Raw genomic sequence first — 19,626 nt, 5'->3', positions numbered from 1 at the left:
GCTCAGAAAATAATGGGCCCCTTAAAAAAGAGAGAGAGACAGGGAAAATAAAAATACATGTTAACCATATTTTTAAATAAATAAAAAATATTACATACTATTAATGTTAAAATTGCACATATGAAACCAAACTTGGTGTCATTAGAAAAAGTGTCAAGTTGGGGTTTTGCGGGGTCCTTCAGAAGTCGGTTCCCAGGGTGCGCGCCCAGTACGCTCACTGTTAAATCCACCTCTGGTAGTAATAATGTTCATTTCATCCATAGGAGAAAAAAATTGCAAGTGAGGATACCAATCAAGAAGTAATACAGAAATATCTTAAATAACAGTTTTGTTGTTTTTTGTCAGGTATTATTTAATATTTTTCATTAATAATAAAACTTTTTATAACATAATATAGTCTTGTGTACCTCTTTTATTGTTCTTATTTAAGTATTAATTACATGAAATAATAAACTTTCAGTATATCTTTTTTCATACTTAAGACAGCCATTAGGGCAGAGAGCCAGTTGTTAAATTATTTGAACCCCACCACTGGTTATACATAATCCCTGTATAAACATATAAATGATTAACCTGTGCCCCTCCACTCACACTTCTTGAGGACACTGCCATTCAACGACTTGGCTTCAGCCGCCTCAGTCCCTCTCAACATTCAGACGTCTAGAAGAGAGGACAACTGGCTCAGGTGGCTGGGAGTTAGGGTCTCATTTTCCACAACCAATATGAGTCACATGGAATCAAGTGTCCCCAAAGGAAGAGACCCTGGGGAGCCAAAATGATAAGTGTCCATGTGTCTTAGTCAGCCCTGAGATAGTGATCTGAACCAGTTATGGGCAAGGGTGCACACCACATAGTTGTACATCTACTGACTGAGTGGAGGTTTTGGCCCCCTTCAGTGTAGGGGGCAAGTATTTGGCATATTTGCAGTCAGCACAGGTTCTTCTAGCCAGGGCCCAGTCGTGTCACTTCTCACCTGGACACCAACTTGGGGCTCTGGTTGTCAGAGAGTTACTAAGGATCCACAGAGAGGCCCCTGAGATACAGGAAAGGAGGACTCACACCATTCTGGCCTGTGGCCTCCTCATTCCTTTAGATTTAAACTATTGTGAGACAGCAGGGAGAGTTTGTGAGCTCTACCTTCAAGTATAAAAACAGATAAAGTGCAGCACAATTTTCAGCTCCCACTGGTGAGGAAGACGGCCTGCAGCCTGCACCCATCATGGTCTACTTGCCAAGGGCTGCAGTGGTAATTCCCCCAGTCTTACTCCAGCTCTCATGCAGGGACTTCTCATGGTACCTCCACTAACTTAAATTTCTAATACCATGCTTCCATTTGTAAATAAATCATTTCAAATTTACAGAAACATTGCAAGCATGAGACCAAGAACTCCTGGGTACTATTTACCCCAAATTCTCTAAATTTTTACATTCTGCAATATTTGTTTAATCATTTTTTTCTATCTTTCTCGATACACACAAAGACACAGGTAAGAGAAGATCCTCATTCTTAGGAAATAAACTGTGTGTATATACACATATAGTGCTTTGTGTGTAAAATATACACATAGTATATGCAAGATTTAAAGGCTTATAAGTAATACATGCACATTTTTCTTTAAAGAAACTTTGTATCTTTTAAACACTTAATTTATTGATTTTAGAGAGAGGAAGGGAAAGCGCAGGAGACAGGAACATCAATCTGTTCCTGTATGTGCCCTAACCCAAGGATTGAATCAGTGACCTCTGTGCAACTTCTGTGCTTTAGGACGATGTCCTAACCAACCAAGCTATCCAGCCAGGGCATAGGTGCACATTTCTGAACCATGTGAGAGGTGGTTGCAGACATCCCACAGCTTTACCCTGATTACTGAAGTGTGGGTTTCTTAAGCATGAAGACATTCTGTTCCCCTAATCAAAGCACACTTACAGAATTCAGAAAACTTAACGATGATACTTTCCTACAATCTACTATGCTTTAAATGTCTCAAAAACGTTCTTCACAGTGATTTTTCTCTTTCCGGGGGACAGAATCACTCACTGCATTTAGTTGTGTCCCTCTGGCCTCCTTTCATCTGGAACCCTTCCTCAGCTTTTTGCCTTTCACAATGTTGACATTTTTAACACCACCATCGTCTGTTTATTTTATAGACTGCCCCTTCGTCTCTGTTCGTGGTGTTCTCACTGGTATGGCTTTCTGTCATGCTTTTTCAGTTTCAATGGTGGTGTGCCCTCAGGGACACAGGTCCCAAGGCACATGACTCTGCCTGGGCTTTACATGGTGATGGGCATTTGATCACTGGGTTAACCCGGTTGTCTATTGCCTCCTCTTCATAATTATTCGGATCCTTAGTAACCTTTTATAATTATGCAATTGATAAGTAGTTCGTGTGGGAAATGACTACACATGTTACAAAACTGTCAGAACAAAACAGAGTAAAAACTTTCTGCCTATAACTCAGCATACAGAAATGATGGATTCCCAGGGGCACCATTGCAGCTCTGCACTGCGGGGGACCCTGCAAAGCTGGGATAAACGGACCTCGGTCCCTCCGGGATCTAAAGAACTTCACAGGACCTCGACCCAAATCTGCTGGTCTCGCCCAGGATTACCTCTTTTTGAATTTTGGAAAAGAACTTGGTCCCAAATTTCCATCCTCTTAGGCAACTCCCCACTTTTCCCTCTGCAAGCTCCAGGTGCAGGCCCGCTTTCTGCAGGACATTTACCTGGGGCGTCCCACTCCCCTCCAGGTGATATGAATGTATTCCGCTCCCCCCACCCCCACCCGTCCCTCTGCAAGCCACCTCCTCCCCAGTGCGTGGTGGCCAAGCAGGAAAACTATATCCTTAAATGGGATTCGCTGCTCTGCTAAACTTGACTTTTTCACCAAACACATTTCCGCAGGTTAGGACTGGAGGTGAAGGTCTTCCCTCCCGAGAGAGGGGCGCGAGGCGGCCGCAGAGAATCCTGCAGCCCTGGGAGCGCGGCCGCTGGGGGGCGGACCGCGCTGGGAGCAGCGCCACCCTTGTCCTCGCCCAGGGATAGTCTCAGATTCGAGCCTGTGCTCTCCCCTCCCCGTGTGACCACACCCCGTGTGAGCTTTACATCCACGATGGGGAGAGAGTGACGCCTACATTTTTCATCATAATGCTACATATATACACACACACACACACACACACAAATAGAATAAAACTTCTATCTTTTAAACAATTAAGAACAACAAAACTAGTAAAATTAAATACAAATGAGTGGCCATGGCTGCAGGGTCTCGGGGTACAGGGCGGGGCAGCGAGGGCGTGGCCTAAGGGCCGGGGCGGGGCTTCGGGGAGGGGACCTAGCGCTGACGGCTCCCAGCTGGTTTTGCTACTGCTCTTCGCGCAGCGGTGGACCCTCCACCCAGAAGGTGATGTTTCCTAAGATTTCCCCCTATGAAACCCTCTTTTTGGAAAGTACCAACAAGACGTATAAAGATGACATTTCCAACGTCTCCTTTGTAAATGACCAGATATGGGGTTTTTCTGGGCGAATGGACTATTTTGATCATGAGATGATTTTCCGGGAACCGGAACGTCGACACGTGCACAGGATGACTCCATGGAGGCTTTAGTGGTACTTCGCATTCCTGTTTATAAAGCCTACAACGTGGACCCAGACTTGAATGTTGAGGCTTATATTCACGAAGCTGGTGATCACAGAATGGAAACGCAGAGGTCTATTCATCCGAGTACTGGTGATGACCTGGCAGACGCTGAGCTAGAAAAACACCTTGAGCTAGTATTTGACTAGTTATTTATGACCATTCAGTTCTGAAGCCGTTAGTAAGGTGGCACAGAGACTCATTTCACAACTCTGGCCTTGGAAAACCTATTACATGTTTTTATGTCAACATCAGGTATTGAAAAAACTTTTGGCCCTGGCCAGTTGGTTCAGTGGATAGAGCATCACCCTGGTGTGCAGACCTCCTGAGCTCAATCCCCAGTTAGGGCACACATGAAAAGCGAACATCTGTTTCTCTTCCCCTCTCTCTCCCCCTTCTCTATCTCTCCCCCTCTGGCAGCCAGTGGCTCCATTGGTTCCAGGTCAGCTGCAGGCACTGAGGATAGCTTGGCTGATTCGAGCATCTGCCCCAGATGGGGGTTGCAGGTAGATCGATGTTGGGGCACATGCGGGAGTCTGTCTCTCTATTCCCTCCTCTCACTTAAAAAATGGAAGGAAAGAAGGGAGGGAGGGAGGGAGGGAGGGAGGGAGGGAGGAAGGAAGGAAGGAAGGAAGGAAGGAAGGAAGGAAGGAAGGAAGGAAGGAAGGAAAGAAGGGAGGGAGGGAGGGAGGGAGGGAGGAGGGAGGGAGGAAGGAAGGAAGGAGATAGACAGGAAGGGAGAGAGATGAGAAGCATCAATTCTTTGTTGCGGCACCTTAGTTGTTCATTGACTGCTTTCTCATATGTGCCATGATGGAGGGGGGCTACAACAGAATGAGTGACCCCTTGTTCAAGCCAGAGACCTTGCACTTCAAGCCAGTGACCTATGGGCTCAAGCCAGCGACCATGTGGCCATGTCTATGATCGCACACTCAAGCCAGCAACCCTGTGCTCAAGCTGGTGAGCCCATGCTCAAGTGGGATGAGCCTGAGTTCAAGCCGGCAACCTCGGGGTTTTGGACCTGGGTCCTCAGTGTCCCAGGTGACAGTTCTATCCACTGTGCCACTTGGTCAAGCAGTGTGAGCTATTTTTGGATGTAGAACCACTAGTGGGTTGCTGTGTCATAGGGAATACACAGACTTAATTTTACTAAGTACTGTCAGATTGCTTCTAGAGGAATGAAACACCTTACATTCTTAAAATATTTCTTTTTTTTTTTTTTAATTTTTTTTATTTATTCATTTTAGAGAGGAGAGGGGGAGACAGAGAGAGAGAGAGAGAGGAGAGACAGAGAGAGAGAAGGAGGGGAGGAGCTGGAAGCATCAACTCCCATATGTGCCTTGACCAGGCAAGCCCAGGGTTTCGAACCGGCGACCTCAGCATTTCCAGGTCGACGCTTTATCCACTGCGCCACCACAGGTCAGGCCAAAACACCTTACATTCTATCAATAGACCATGAGGGTTCCCATGCCCTAATGTCCTAACACTTGATAATATCTGACTTCCTAAGTTTGGTCACTCTGATAGGTTATAAAGAAGCAGCTCACAGTGGTTTTAATTTTATTTCTCTGTTTACAAATAAGTGTGATCAGGGCCTGACCTGTGGTGGCGCAGTGGATAAAGCATCGACCTGGAATGCTGAGGTCAATAGTTCGAAACCCCGGTTTACCTGGTCAAGGCACATATGGGAGTTGATGCTTCCTGCTCCTCTCCCTGTTCTCTCTATCTCTCTGTCCTCTCTCTAATAAAAATGAAAAAATAAATAAAAATCTAAAAAAAAAACAAATAAGTGTGATCATTTCTTTTCTTTTTCTTTTTTTTAACTGAGAGGAGGGAAGATAGACACACTCTTGCATGCGCCTCGACTGGTCCACCGAGCAGTCCCCATCTGGGCTCGATGCTCAAATCAACCAAGCTATCCTTAGCACCTGGGGCTGAAGCTCAAACCAACTGAGACACTGGCTGTGAGAGGGGAAGAGAGATAAAAGGGAAAGGGAGAGGAAGAGAAGTAGATGGTTACTTTTCATGTGTGCTCTGACCAGGGATCTAACCTGGGGCATCCGCACACCAAGCTGACATTCTATCGACTGAGTATTTCTTTGTATACTGTTAGTTAGCCTGTTAGAATTCTCCCTTCTGTGAATTACTTACTTATATAAATATCTATATTTTTTTCCAAATTTCTTATGGATTTCTGGTTTTTCTTACTGTTTTGTAGAAGTTATTGGTAAAATATTGATATTAATTTTGTGTTGAAATTATATTTCAAATATCTTTGTTATGCACGTGATAGAGTTTATTGCAAGTACTGTATCTTTTGTCTTCTATCTAATATGGTGGTCTACTGTAGGTGTCCTGGTTGAACAGAAATATTTAGTTTCTTGTAGTTCAAATCATTTATTGTTTGCTTGATGGTTACATCACATATTCTGCCTCTTGTGATCCCAAGTTCACAAAAATATTCTCCAAATTTTGAACCTTAAGCTTAGGTTATTTTCTTCACATTTCTTTCATGTTTGAAAGAAAGTTTCTCAATTATGTACTTTCTCCACTGATACATGGTACTTATATTAGTGCTTGTCAAATATGTACTCCCCACCTATGCATGACTCTATTTCTACATTCCTTATTCTGTTACAATGTTTTGTGTTTTTTTTTTAACCAGGTCAGGTCCTCATTTCAAAGTTGACTTAGCAGTTTGTGGGTCTCTATTCCTCCATGTAATTTCAGAATAAGTTTTTCAACTTCCTCAAAAACTCTGAGAATTTTTATTGGGATTACAATAAAATTATAAATTTATTTGGGGAGCACTTGTTAGGTTGCCAAAGGAGGGAGTCACGAGGCCTGATGAGTTTTATAAGGAATTTATTTATGCATCAGCAAGCAGATGGGCTAAGACCCTAGTGGCACCAGCCCAGAGCAGCTTCAAACCCTTTTTTTAAATAAGTTTAGTGAACAAGGCTAGCCAGGAGGTTAGCCTTTATGGGGAACCCTGGAGCAGGGTGATGGTTAATCACTAAGCAACAGAATGTTTAGATAAATGGTGGGAGGCGACTAACTGGCAGGAGATCTGAGGGTTGGAGATCAATGACCAAGTAACAGAACGTTTTGATAAGTGATGGGAGGGGCACTAGGCACTATGGGAACTGCCCTGGTGCCGGATCACTTGAAGTTTTATCCTGGCTAATTGAGGTTTTTTGATAAGGGGCCCTGAACCTGAACCTAACAGCACTAACTTCTCACAATGTTGCATTGACAAGATATAACCATAGATGTTATATCTTTCCATTTGTGTCGCGGGCCAGCCGCAATGAGTATATTCAGGTCCCGAGCGGGAACGGTACGGAATTAAGAAAATAGACTTAAAGAATTAAAGAATATAAAGATGGGCTTGGGAGGGCTTTGCAATTACTGCTGGCAGAAAGACCACCCTAGCAGAGAAAACATGGCTGCTCCCAGAAACCACATCCTCCTTTATTATAGGGCAAAGTGGCCATTAGCAACTCAATGACTTTTCTGATAACAGTTTCCAAGGCAACTCAAGAATTCCACGAAGTGCAAAAAACCCCCACCAATACTTAACATCCTAACTTTACACAAAGAAACCAGTCCTTCCAGAGAACATAGGGGTAAGGATGAGCATCACAGCTAACAAGGAGGTGTGGGTAAGAGCTTAGCTTTGTGCAAGCGAGGTGGGGAATTGGGCAGCAGCCAGTTCCCCACACCTCTGTCCCCCAGAAAAAAACTCTAAAAACCTTGTTGATTTTCAGTCCCCAACACATTTGTATAGCTCTTCTTTCTTTGTCTTCATAAAGGCATTGTGCAGTCATTGTTAGGTTAAGTCTTAGATACTTTATAGCAGTGCTTGCTATCTTTTTCACATCATGGTACATGATATTTGTCTAAAGTTGCTCCATTAAATCTGTGTTCTCTATAAGAATTATGTTGGATGTGCTTTATATAGATACATTTGTGAACTTAAAGTTTCCTCCTATTCTTAATTACTAAGAGTGGTATTGGCAGTGAGTGGTGGATTTACTAAGGGTTTATATTATAAAAGAGTGGTGTTTCTATTAAATGTATTTTCCTGCATCTGTGGAGTCATTTTTGTTTCTCCTTTATACTGCTAATGTGGTGAATGACATTACAGATTTTCTAACATTATGCTATGTTTGCATTTATAGGATGGTATAAATGTATTTTCATTTCTTATAAAAATAAACTTAGATTCGGTTGGCCAGCATTTTACTTAGGCTGTTCACATTCATCTGAGTGAAGGAGACTTGTACTTCCTTCTGTCATCCTTACTTGGTTTTGGAATCAACACTATTCTTGCCTAATAGAATGAGTTAGTGAAAAACACCTCTCTTCCCCCTCCTCTCTGAGTCCAGCCCCATGGCATGTAGAATATTTGTGACAGGACTACATGTTTTTTTCTTACACAACATAGGAAAAAAATGTACATATAGGCTCTCTCAGTCAATTGGCATATTGCAATAGAATTAGGGGCCTTTGAAAGCAATTAATATATTTACCTTTTTCATTATATAAATATTTAAAAATTCCTCCTTAATATGGAGCTTTTCTAGTTATTTGTGAGTCTGAAATCAACACTAGAGTCTTATTTTAGACTTTTTTTTACTCTGTGGTATGTCTATGTTGGTTAAATAAGTTTATAAATATGATATATATGTTTGCTCGCTTATAGTTTGCATTGTGTGTGGGGGACAGGCTGTAAGCAGGCTGGGTCATTATAGCATGAGGCTTAGTTTTAAGACTAAGCTTTTCTCCACACCCTGACTGATTGCATGATGTGGGTGGTGCACTCTCATGAGGAATCCCATTATGCCTCAGCTAAGTGACTATCAGAGACTTCCTTGTCTGTACATTGGATTAAAAGGTTTTGATTTCTATACTATAAAGTGGGGCAGACAGGGAGCTGGCTCTCTCTTGGTTCCTGAGATTAGCATTAGAGAGGAGAGCAGAGAAAGACCACGTGGAGGAGAGGAGAAGCAGCCAAGATGGTAGAGTGCTGAGGGAGAAGCCAGTTTGTGCAGAGTTTGTACAGAGAGGAGATGGGAAACAGGTGAATAGGCTAGTGAGCTAGAAACCTTTGATTCTAGGAAACTCGGATAAGTCAGTAGCTTTGTGAGCACTGAATGAGTGGGTTTTGGAGCCCAGTGTGTGTATTTCTTGCTCACCGGGTGCAAGCTAGGATTAAAGGTAATGGCCCGCCAGTTCTTGGCTCCGTTGTTTCTTTACCGCCTGTCCTAATCAAATGCGAACCTGCATGGGCCAGGCGGCTATGATGGAGGCTGTGGCTACTGGCCTTACAGTTGGTTCCTGCTCTGGTAGGTGGATGCCTGAGGGGAACAAGAAAAATATTACCCTCACATTTTAAAGGGAAGTTATCAGGTACGTTATTACAGATGCAAAAGACAACAGATAGGCTCCCTTAAGGTGAGCATTGACTTGTGTTAAGAGAAAAATACCCCCCTAGGACACAACAACCTGCCATGAACTGCTTTTAGTTAGAAAGTTTTTGGTCTATTTTTTAGATTTTTTTTTTCGTGGCAGAGACAGAGAGAGTCCGGAGTAGTACAGACAGACAGGAAGGGAGAGAGATAAGAAACATCAATTCTTCGTTGCAGTTCCTTAGTTGTCCATTAATTGATTTCTCATATGTGCCTTGATAGGAGGGGGGGGGGGGCTATAGCAGACCGAGTGACCCCTTGCTCAAGCCAGTGACCTAGGGCTCAAGCTGGCAACCTTGGGGTCTCGAACCCGGGTCCTCCGTGTCTCAGTTCGACGCTCTATCCACCGCGCACCGCCTGGTCAGGCTAGTTAGAAAGTTTTTATTTCAGCCCATCCCATGTCTAGGTCTCTGAGTTTGTAAGGCCGCCATGCAGTCCCCCTTGAACCTGCTAAGTTTAGCATGTGGCCCCTTTTCTGCCTACATGAGCAAGGGTCTCCTCTGTTCTGGTTAGAGCCGTGAGCGAGAGGCTTCGCTGGTATGTGGCGAGTCTGAGGCATCACAGGTGGGGCTGCAGCAAAGCCAGGACCGCGGGTTGTGGGGAGCGGGACCCGGAGGGGGGGTCCCGCACACCGATGAGGGAGCCCCTTGGTGAGACCGAGCGAAAGGCCCGCCTATGACCCCACCTGTCTTATGCGGCAACAAACACTGCATCACGCTCAGTTTACGGCAAAAGGAACGCATGCTCATTGGAGGAAATGTGAAAAATACTAAAAAGATGACTTCTGTCTCTGAAAAAGAACTACACACCTTGGCATATTTTCTTCCAGGAACTTTATTTAAAGTTCAAAACTGAACCAAAATAAGTTTTTCAAACCACTTTTAATCTCAATATGCGGTAGTATTTTGTGTGTTTTTTTTTTAGGAATCCTTTTACATTTCTTCACATAGAAACGCACGCGTCTACACGCGCACCTCCAGGGCTGTTACCCGCGTGTGCGCACGGCGTGGGAGCACACGCTCTACCCAATGTCACATTCCCAGGGACCAGGCCTCCAACTCGGCGTCCACGAGTCCCTACTCTTCAAACCAGGGCTTGTGCCTTCATCCTTCCCAAACGTGGACTTTCCTCGCTATAACGGGGCCGTTCCGCTTTCCACACCTCACATACTTAACACACCCGCCTACTTTACGCCTGCGTACAAGCGGTCGCTCAACTGACAGCCCCTCCCAGGTCTCGCCAAACCCCGCGATATCTCGCTCGTCTCCCAGGTTCGTCTCCCTAACGGTTCCGCGAACCTGGAACGTTCTAAACGTCTACGCACGCGCTCTGCGGCCCTAACGTCCCGGCTCTGCCCTTCGACGTCACGTCCCTTACGTAAGGGAGCTGCCCGTCTCTACGCCATGCCAATCATTCACGTCTTCCCTCGGGCAACCCCGCAACAGGCCTCTGAGTGGCTGCTCTTGGGAAATGAACTTCACGGAGAGCGGTGACGATAGGTTGAGAACTAGCCCCGCCTTCCCGTAGTTTGCGCAAGACGCGATTGGTCGGCGTCTCCTTCCAATCAGCGGCGGGCTGTCGGATTCAAACCGAGATCGTTGGGCCTGCGGGTCGGTTGTTTGCAGTCGCCTGGTCGTCTTGTTTGGCCGCGGAGCGTCGGTTCGCTGCACCTGCCCTTCTTGTGTCTCGCTCCCCCTCCGCGCCGCACACCGCTGGCAGGATGGCTCACAAGCAGATCTACTACTCAGACAAATACTTCGACGAGCACTACGAGTACCGGTGAGTCCCGGGAATGGTCCGCCGGCGGGCTCCTCCGGCCGAAGCCGGTTCGGGTGGGACCGGAAGTCGGGTCCGAGGTCCCCCGGGAGTCGGAGGGCTCCCTGTTGGGCCAAGCGCGCGGGTCGCACCGGCCCTGCTCTTTGTTCGTCTGTGAGAAGGGTACGGCCAGGACGGAAGGGGCCGCTTGTGCCGCCGGCCGCCGCGGGCCCGGTTCTCGGCTCCCCGGGCCGGCCCTCCAGCTCCGGGTTGGCAGTGACCACAGTCGCGGCTCCGCGGGGCCCGCGAACGGCGAACTCGTGGGCGCCCCGGCCTTCGCAGGTGGGGCGGGCAGGGTGGTGCGGTTTGTTAACGTGGTTTTGGAGCCTGTGGGGCGTTCGCTGTGAGGACGGGGCGTGTGCACGTGTCTCCGGGAGCGCGGGGGGACGGGCCCGCGGTGGTGCCCGGAGCGGTGGCAGCAGCGCTCCTGGGGGTCAAGTGCCGGCCTTCTGCCCGGGGGGCCGTGGGACCCGGTCCCCGTCCACACCGCGGCCGGAGAGGCTGTCCTGCAGGGCGCGGGTGCACGTGGGTCCCGTGGGGCCGCGCACGACTGTGCGACGGGACGGGAGCCGGGGTGACCGCGGCGGCCGGGAGGGTCTGGGCGCGTGGGCGCTGAGCCCAGGCGGCTCCGGGTCTGGGCGGCGCCGTCACTGGTGGGCACCGGGTAAGTGGACCGCGCTGTCGGAAGTTCAGCCGGGTCTCCGCAGTGGCTTGTGCGCGTTAGTGGATAGAACAGAAAGTACTGTCATACTTGCAGTGACATATTCTAGCCCATCATTAAAATGAAACGTGATGGTCTTTTGACCAACCGCGGGCTCTTCGAGAGTCAGGGTAGTGATTAATCTCCAGGGATGCTTCTGAAGGCAGATCGAGAATTGATAAATCACCGAGGTGCGAGTCCAGGGCGGTTTGTGTTTGATGGTGCAGCAGCGATGGGAATTTGAAAAGTGTGTATGCCAGGTGCAATTATCCACATCTTTGTTATATATATTTTTGTAAATGCTAACTTAATTACCTATTCCCTTTACTGAAGCTTAGACCCTTCTGTAAATGAACTTAAGTGCGTAGTTCTGTTAAGTAATATCTTGGACAAGCATTATAGGATTATATGGCCTCAAGTCTAAAAATTGTATATATTACAGATTCAGTCCACAACTGCTTCTGTTATCCCTCATGGCATCTGGCAGCTCCTTTGTGGTTTGTTGCTCCTCCCTTCCATGACAAGTCCATAGTATTGAATAGACGTTAAGTTTTGGAAATAATTTTCCTTAGTTGTAGGTCGAAAACTATCTCCATGCAGTGACATACAGGTAGAATTTTCATATGAGCTTGAAAATAAATTTTTCCTTTAGAGTCGACACCTTGATTGTGAGCCTGTTTCCATGATTTCTGGAGAAGGTAGGGTTTGTGATTTCTGAACTGTTGGTACACTTTTGTAGGTATACAGAATGAAGTACAAATCTAGTAAGCGATACATTTCTCTTTGAGGCTAATAAACAATGTAACAGAAATAAGATAACATGTTATTTGCAGAACCTTAAAAGTAGGTGTTAAAGCAGCACTTCAGGAGTGAATGAGGTACCTGGTAAGTGTTGCAAAGAATTAACCATATTAGTTTCATGGAAATTGATGAAGTTTTAACCAACTGTAATAGTAAGCATAATTTGACATGGCCTCACATCATTCCAGCAACATAAGAAATTGTTCTGAGGCTCACTTTTGTTGTGCAAATATGAAATTGGTACTTAACTAACCAGCCACACACTAGGTTATTCACTTTTCCTGTGTAACAAAGTAACCAAATTAGACCTTTTTCACCCCCAGCAAGCTGATACACAGGTGTAGATAATCCTATACTGGTGAAAAATTGGGTTGGTGGTTATGGATGACTATAAAATTTACATTCCTAACTGGAGATTATAAAATGGGCTAGGAACTGTGATTTTATAAAGATCTTTTTATTGTAATTAAATAAGAATGGGAGGGGGTGCAAGTTTATGTTTAAGAATTTAACAAAGCTATAATTGTATGTGCTCTTGCTGTTTTGACATTGAAGAATATTGTGTGCCTTTAAAAAAAAAACTGAAGTTTTGGGTATAGTTTAGTGCCTTTTTGGAAAACTCAAGGTTCTGGATACATGTATATGTGTAATTAGTGTTTTTATTTTTGATTCAGAGGTATAAAGTAACTTCTGGAATATTCAAGGAGTTGTATGTACACATCTACAGTGTTGAATAATAGGAAATTCAAACTGACAAAAGAAGTCTATTTTTATGTAAAAGGCCTTGTGAAACTGGGGGGGGTAACAGCTGCACAGTCTGCAGTTCACATTAGGGTCTGTGGTCTGAGGTGACGCCTCCAGTTCCCTGGTCAGATCAATCTTAATAATCAACAAAAAAGAGAAAAAAGAATTGGGCATGTTCTTTCCTTCTAATTTTTTCCATAAATTACCTGTTTTCTGCTTATATGCTATTGCCAAAGATTTAGTCACATGACTGGAATTGGCTGCAGGGAAGGCTGGATTTTTTGTTTGTTTGCTTGTTTATAATTGTATGTACAACTTAGCTTTGAGGGTCCTATGCCTGAAGAAGATTGAGACAACTGGCAGGCCCTGTTAGGGGAAAAAAGTTAATCTGAAATAAGATACCTTCTGGTTTCAGACTGCATATTCTTAACCTCCAAATTTGTTTAAAAAGCAGAATTAAAGGTAGTGGAAATTATGGTTCTCAAGGTTGAACCTAATTGACATAATAAGGCAGTTGGTTTAAAGAACTTTGAGGATAAAAGGATCTCAGATTTAAGTATTGAAACATGCATGTGTAAACTTATCATAATTGTAGAAAAGGCATGTTTACACACAGGCCTTAGTAATTGGCTGTCTTTCAACAGGCATGTCATGTTACCCAGAGAACTTTCCAAACAAGTACCCAAAACCCATCTGATGTCAGAAGAGGAGTGGAGGAGACTTGGTGTCCAACAGAGTCTAGGCTGGGTTCATTACATGATTCATGAGCCAGGTAAGTTTTGCTATTTGAGAAAGCATTTACTAAATTAAAATAGTAGCTGTTGTGGTTGTTGAAAATTCTTTTAGCAATAGTGACATGTGGTATAACTTAAAGTAACTGATAAGTTTGAAACTATTTTACCATAAATATATTTAGAATTCTGGTATTGCCTTTCTGAAAATTAAGAACTTAATTTAAGGCAACCTAAATGTCTTTTTAAGCTTTATGTATAGAAATTCATTTGACTTGAAGTGATTTGTCTTTTCCTTTGGCCTACTAAAGGATAATTGGTTCAACCATATTTAAGATTGAATGAGATAAATGTGCTTCCTGTTTTGTGCATTATGAGTGCTTAGGTTATTAAGTGGTATTTATCAGTTTTCCAGGTCTAACACAGTCAACTAAACTAAAACTTTGTGGGGTTAAATTCTACTTACGGGTTATCAGTAAATCTGACTTCAAGGATTTTTAATTTCTTTCTGCAAAATTTGAAGGCAATACTATATAGAAGTCTGCATTAGGTGAAAGAAACTATCTTGCTTTCCACTCTTGTTAAAGCACCAGCAGCAACAAAAGCTCTGAAGATTCAAAGCTTTCTTGGGATTGGGGCATGTATCAGAGTTCAAGACCTGTTTCTTTAGATCAGGGGTCCCCAAACTACTGCCTGCGGGCCACATGCGGCCCCCTGAGGCCATTTATCCGGCCCCCGCTGCACTTCCAGAAGGGGCACTTCTTTCATTAGTGGTCAGTGAGAGGAGCATAGTTCCCATTGAAATACTGGTCAGTTTGTTGATTTAAATTTACTTGTTATTTTAAATACTGTATTTGTTCCCATTTTGTTTTTTTACTTTAAAATATGTGCAGTGTGCATAGGGATTTGTTCATAGTTTTTTTATAGTCCGGCCCTCCAACGGTCTGAGGGACAGTGAACTGGCCCCCTCTGTAAAAAGTTTGGGGACCCCTGCTCTAGATAATACAAAGGAAAACGAGGAACTTTACTGGGCTACCCTCCCTAATGAAACAGTCTACTGGGATGGATCTCTGGGACTTCCATTTGGTTTTGAATGGGTTTCTGAATGAGGTGTTAGATGTGTACCCCCCAAAGAGATAACTTTTCTCTTTTTTCCCTCACTGGAATTGAGATTCTAAAGGTAGGAACCATTCTCCCTAAAATAGCTTTATTTTGGCTCAGTTGAGAATTCTTTGAATTTTGTTTGACTATTAACCATGTTATATTAAAATGATATAAAATTTTCTTTCCACAGAACCACATATTCTTCTCTTTAGACGACCTCTTCCAAAAGATCAACAGAAATGAAGTATATCTGGGAATCATCAATTAAATCTTTTTCAAATTTAATGTATATGTGTATATAAGGTAGTATTCAGTGAATACTTGAAAAATGTACAATTCATTCATCCAGACCTGTGCATGAGCTGTATTCTTCACAGCAACAGAGCTCAGTTAAATGCAACTGCAAGTAGGTTACTGTAAGGTGTTTAAGATAAAGTTTTTCTAGAGTTACTTTTTCTCTTAATATAAGTGCCTGTTTGACTTTACCTGTTATTTTGTTATTAAAGTTTTTATGTTGCATTATCACTGTGTGAAGTTATTGAAGTTTATTATAAGGTCAATTCATGAGTAGAAGTGTTGGATGGTTTTAATGGTGGGAATTTAATTTAAATGGATTTAAAATAGCTTTTGGTATGTTGAGGGTACCATTAATTTACTTACAAAGAAACCAAGAACCAGAGATAAATTTACTAGAGCTAAAGTAGATTTTGTAGCTCTTATTATTAGTGTAATTCCTAGAGAATTGTCTAGAATCTCCACTTGAACAGAAAGAAACCCATTTTAATACTTTTTGGGCTTCTTCTACCTACTGAGAACTACTATATCCAGTGGCCTCAGGAGAAACCACTTAACCCTGTTTCTCCATTTTCCCAGTGGGGATATTTTCTATAAAATACTGCATCATTTTTAAAAGTTGAAAAGCACTGTAAAAAAAAAATTCCCTTCATGCCATATGTATATTTTGTGTCTAAATGCCTGAAGGCAGCCACATGGGAAGAGTAAAGGAAAAGGAGGGAAATCCTAACCTTAAATATAACTCTCAGCCAATTAAATATAAAGCCCCCTTTCTCCTCTGCTTTCACATTTTCTTGTGGATTTATGAATTTTAAAAATTGATAAACATACATTTTATTCACACAACCTAAACCATATATATGGCTAATTTTAATGTCAATTTTGAAGGTACCTTTAATATTTTAAGCGTCAAGAGTCAACATTTCCTAATTTCTCTCATTATAGTCTAGTCACCCTATTTTTTAATCTTTAAAAAATTTAGCTTACATATAGTAAAATATTTGGAACATTCCTGAGTTCTGACAAGTGCATAGTTATATAAGCACCATCAGGATACAGAAAATTTCATCACCCCAAAACATTCATGCTTTCTCTTTGTAGTCAATCCCTCATCCACATGCTCAGCTCTTGGAAAACACAGATTTTTTTTTAAGATTTCATTTATTGATTTTAGAGAGGAAGGGGGGTGGAGATAGGAAGCATCACCTTGCTTCAGGTAAGTGCCTTGACTCTGCAAGTCCAGGGTTTGAACAGGACTTCAGCATTCCAGGTGGAGGCTTTATCCACTGCGCCACCACAGGTCAGGCCAGATCTGTTCTTTCCATCTAATTTTGCCTTTGTCAAAATGCCGTACAGCATGTAGCCTTTCACTTGACTCATTTGAGATTCCTCTATGTCAGTGGTTCTCAACCTTTCTAATGCCGTGACCCCACAATACAATTCTTCATGTTACGGTGACCCCAAACCAAAAAATAATTTTGGTGGCTACTTCATAACTGATTTTGTACAGTTATGATTCGGAATGTAAATACCTGATATGCATTATGTATTTTCCGATGGCTTTAGGCGACCCCGCTGGGGTCGCGACCCACAGGTTGAGAACAACTGCTCTATGTTGAATATTCATTCCTTTTTATTGTTCGGTAGCATTCCACTAAACGAATAATTCCATTAGTGTTTTTATACATCCACCAAATAAATGACATTTGTGTTTCCAGTTTTGGTTATTACAAATAAAACTACTGCAAGCATTCACAAAAAGTAAATCCAAACAGTCCACCTCTACTGGTATACTGGAGAACTCTTTTTAATGAGCTTAGTGTAAACAACGCAGTTTGGTGATCCTCTTACATCAGTCTATAAAACTGATCCCTTTACACATAATGAGCACAATACTGAAGCGGTCTAAAACTTGACTCCTGCTCTCAGCTAGAACTTCAGGATTAGCAAAGCAACACAGATGCCAGAGTTTCCAAGTAAACTTCATTGCGTTTAAGGTAGACCAAAGAAGACTGAGAGGGCAACGTCGTCCTCCACAGCCTTCAGCATTGACTCCTGCCAGACCCTAGGCTTCTCCAGACTCGAGGTTTGGGTGTGTCCGGCACATCCGTTTAACCAGTGGGACCCTCACAGAAGGAAACAAAGAACTGGAGCTTCCTGCCTAACTTGTGGTGGCGCAGTGGATAAAGTGTCGACCTGGAATTGGTGAGGTCGCCGGTTCGAAACCCTGGGCTTGACTGTCAAGGCACATAGAGAGTTGTTGCTTCCAGCTCCTCCCCCCTAACCAGGTCTCAATCTCTCTTATCTCTCTCTCTCTCTCTGTCTCTCCCTCTCTTTAAAATGAATAAATAAAAAAAAAAAAACTGGAGCTTCCTACATTTTACCTGCCTGAAATAGTGGCTTAACCCCACGGTGCAAGGTGCAGGTTTCCTAGACTTAACCTCCAGCCTAGGATTTTCAACCTAATCCATCCCTATGGGTCAAACAGCCTCCACTGTCAGCAAGCCTTAAATCTAATGCTTGCACCTTCCTCTGAGACAGTTCCTCCTGGTCTCCGCTCTGCCGTCCGGACCCCGCGGCCTCGCCCTCCTCCGCGTGCCCCGGCCCGACGTCCGTTTCTCCCTCTACCTGATCCCTTCTCTTCTGACGGCTCTGTTCCCCCCTCGAGAACCAGGCTATTTCCACATCTGCACCTTTTCCAGCATCCTTCCTAGAGTCATTAGCGAATTGTTGGAAAGGATTGAGCAGTTTTGCAATCCTTTTCTGTATTTACTTCCAAAGTGCTTTAAGTATCAGAAACAGGGCACCCAGTCTTGCTGGTTTTCCAGGTCAAAGTCCCGAAGCGGCCACACCCACCCCTTTCCAGTGCCCCCGACCCGGTGGGGACTCCTTGTACAGGTCTGGCCCGAACGCCGCCCACCGCCGGTGCTGAGTGCCCAGGGCTAGGGCCGCTGGCGCTGCCCACCGGAAGCAGGGCTAACCGGGCGCGTTTCTGTGACGCACTTCCTGGCGTCGCTCCGAAAGTGGGGGAGCCAGGAGGTGGAGCGTTTCGCGGCAGTCCCGCCAGCCGACCGGACGGCCGCTGGCCTCCGGGCCGGGCGGCCTCGGAGCCGTGGGCCATGGCGTCGGAGGGGCCGCGGAAACCCGCAGGCGAGGTGAGGACGGCGGCGCGGGCCCTGGGCGGTGGAGCACGGGGACGGGCGGCCCGGGACTCATCTCGGCGCCCACCTCACACCGCGGCTCCGGTGAGGAGGGCGGCCCTCGGAGACCCGGGTTCCCGCGCCGTTACGCGCTCCTTGCGGGAGGGGCTCGTTCCCGTAGCCCCAGCCGTCGCCTCTCGAAGCGCGAGCCTCGGCCGTGGAGTCTGAGGGCTTCCTGCCACACTGACGGGCCGCGCTGTCCGTGGACGGGAGCCTCCCACGCGGGTCCCAGAACCGGCGTTTGATACTTCGCTCCCGTATCCCAGGCGCTCGCGGCGACGGGATTTCCAGCAACACTTGAGTTTTTCGGCAAAACAACTCTCAGTGGTTAACAGGGTGGGAAGCACATGGTCAGGGTAGCTTCGTCATTACCCACGGCTCTGCAGGCTAGCTATCCTGGCTGCTGCCGATTCCGAGGGTCAGCTTAGGACGCGTCCGTGGCGGGCCTGGCTGCGCAGTGGGCTTGAATTTTATTTCCAGGGTAATCGGAGTCCTCATTTTTCACCTGTCATATTCGGTAATTAAAGGAAGCGTTGGGGCGGGGATTGTTGGCAAATGCTCGTCTTTACTGGGCAGAGGTTTTAGCATTTCCGGGACTGCTGGAGCGGAGTCACTCTGAGTTTCTCTTTTGTTTACTTTTGGTTGAGGTCATAATGCCTGTGGCTAAAAACCTCCTTCCTCCGCCCCCCCCCCCAGGGCATCAAGTTGTCAGCAGATGTCAAACCGTTTATTCCCAAATTTGCTGGGCTCAGTGTGGCGTGGTTGGAGTCCTCAGAAGCACACGTATTTCCTAGCTGTGCGGCCCCCTACTATCCTTGTGTTCAGGAGCTGCCTGGGCAGGAGTACGTATCCTTTTTCTTTACTTTTTTTCTTTTTTTGGGCGGGGGGGAGAAGCAGGGAGAGAGAGACAGGAACATTGTATTTGTCCTGACTGGGGAATCGAACTGACAAGCTCTGCTCTTTAGGACAGTGTTCCAATCAACCAAACTATCCTGCCAGGGCTTAATTTTTATTTTTATTTTTTTAATTCAGGGGAAGGGGAAGGAAGAGAATCATTCATTTGTTGTTCCACTCAGTCTGCATTCATTGGTTGCTTCCCCTGTGTGCCCTGACCTGGGATCAAAT

At 45.0% G+C, this 19,626-nt stretch overlaps 2 protein-coding genes across 15 annotated transcripts in view; both read left to right on the top strand.

Moving 5' to 3' along the window:
- The first annotated feature begins 10,681 nt into the window (after positions 1-10,681).
- CKS2 (CDC28 protein kinase regulatory subunit 2) lies at positions 10,682-15,529 on the top strand. Its single transcript, XM_066254766.1, has 3 exons — positions 10,682-10,891; positions 13,817-13,944; positions 15,198-15,529. Exons 1-3 carry the CDS (start codon positions 10,833-10,835, stop codon positions 15,248-15,250), a joined length of 240 nt encoding a protein of 79 aa, XP_066110863.1. The 5' UTR covers positions 10,682-10,832; the 3' UTR covers positions 15,251-15,529.
- A 2,772-nt stretch (positions 15,530-18,301) lies between these two features.
- The window catches only part of SECISBP2 (SECIS binding protein 2), a 30,422-nt gene continuing 29,097 nt past the window's right edge, over positions 18,302-19,626 (top strand). For 8 of the 14 annotated variants that reach the window (XM_066257542.1, XM_066257540.1, XM_066257537.1 and 5 more), the window contains exons 1-2: positions 18,302-18,456; positions 19,198-19,343. In XM_066257542.1, the coding sequence (XP_066113639.1) occupies positions 18,421-18,456; positions 19,198-19,343 (182 nt within the window). In that variant the 5' untranslated portion in view covers positions 18,302-18,420. Of the gene's footprint in view, positions 18,457-19,197; positions 19,344-19,626 lie in introns of those variants that run through there. The other 6 variants (XM_066257545.1, XM_066257544.1, XM_066257543.1 and 3 more) reach the window with 5 other exon arrangements.

Source organism: Saccopteryx bilineata, chromosome 2 (genome assembly GCF_036850765.1).
Source record: "Saccopteryx bilineata isolate mSacBil1 chromosome 2, mSacBil1_pri_phased_curated, whole genome shotgun sequence".
NCBI lineage: Eukaryota > Metazoa > Chordata > Mammalia > Chiroptera > Emballonuridae > Saccopteryx > Saccopteryx bilineata.
This window is presented reverse-complemented; position numbering and strand designations above follow the sequence as displayed.

Bases quoted from the DNA above. Each gene is read 5' to 3' on its own strand.
- CKS2 (XM_066254766.1), top strand. From the start codon at position 10,833: ATGGCTCACAAGCAGATCTACTACTCAGACAAATACTTCGACGAGCAC. The intron at 10,892-13,816 runs GTGAGTCCCGGG...GTCTTTCAACAG, and splicing joins GACGAGCACTACGAGTACCG to GCATGTCATGTTACCCAGAG. The intron at 13,945-15,197 runs GTAAGTTTTGCT...TTCTTTCCACAG, and splicing joins TTACATGATTCATGAGCCAG to AACCACATATTCTTCTCTTT.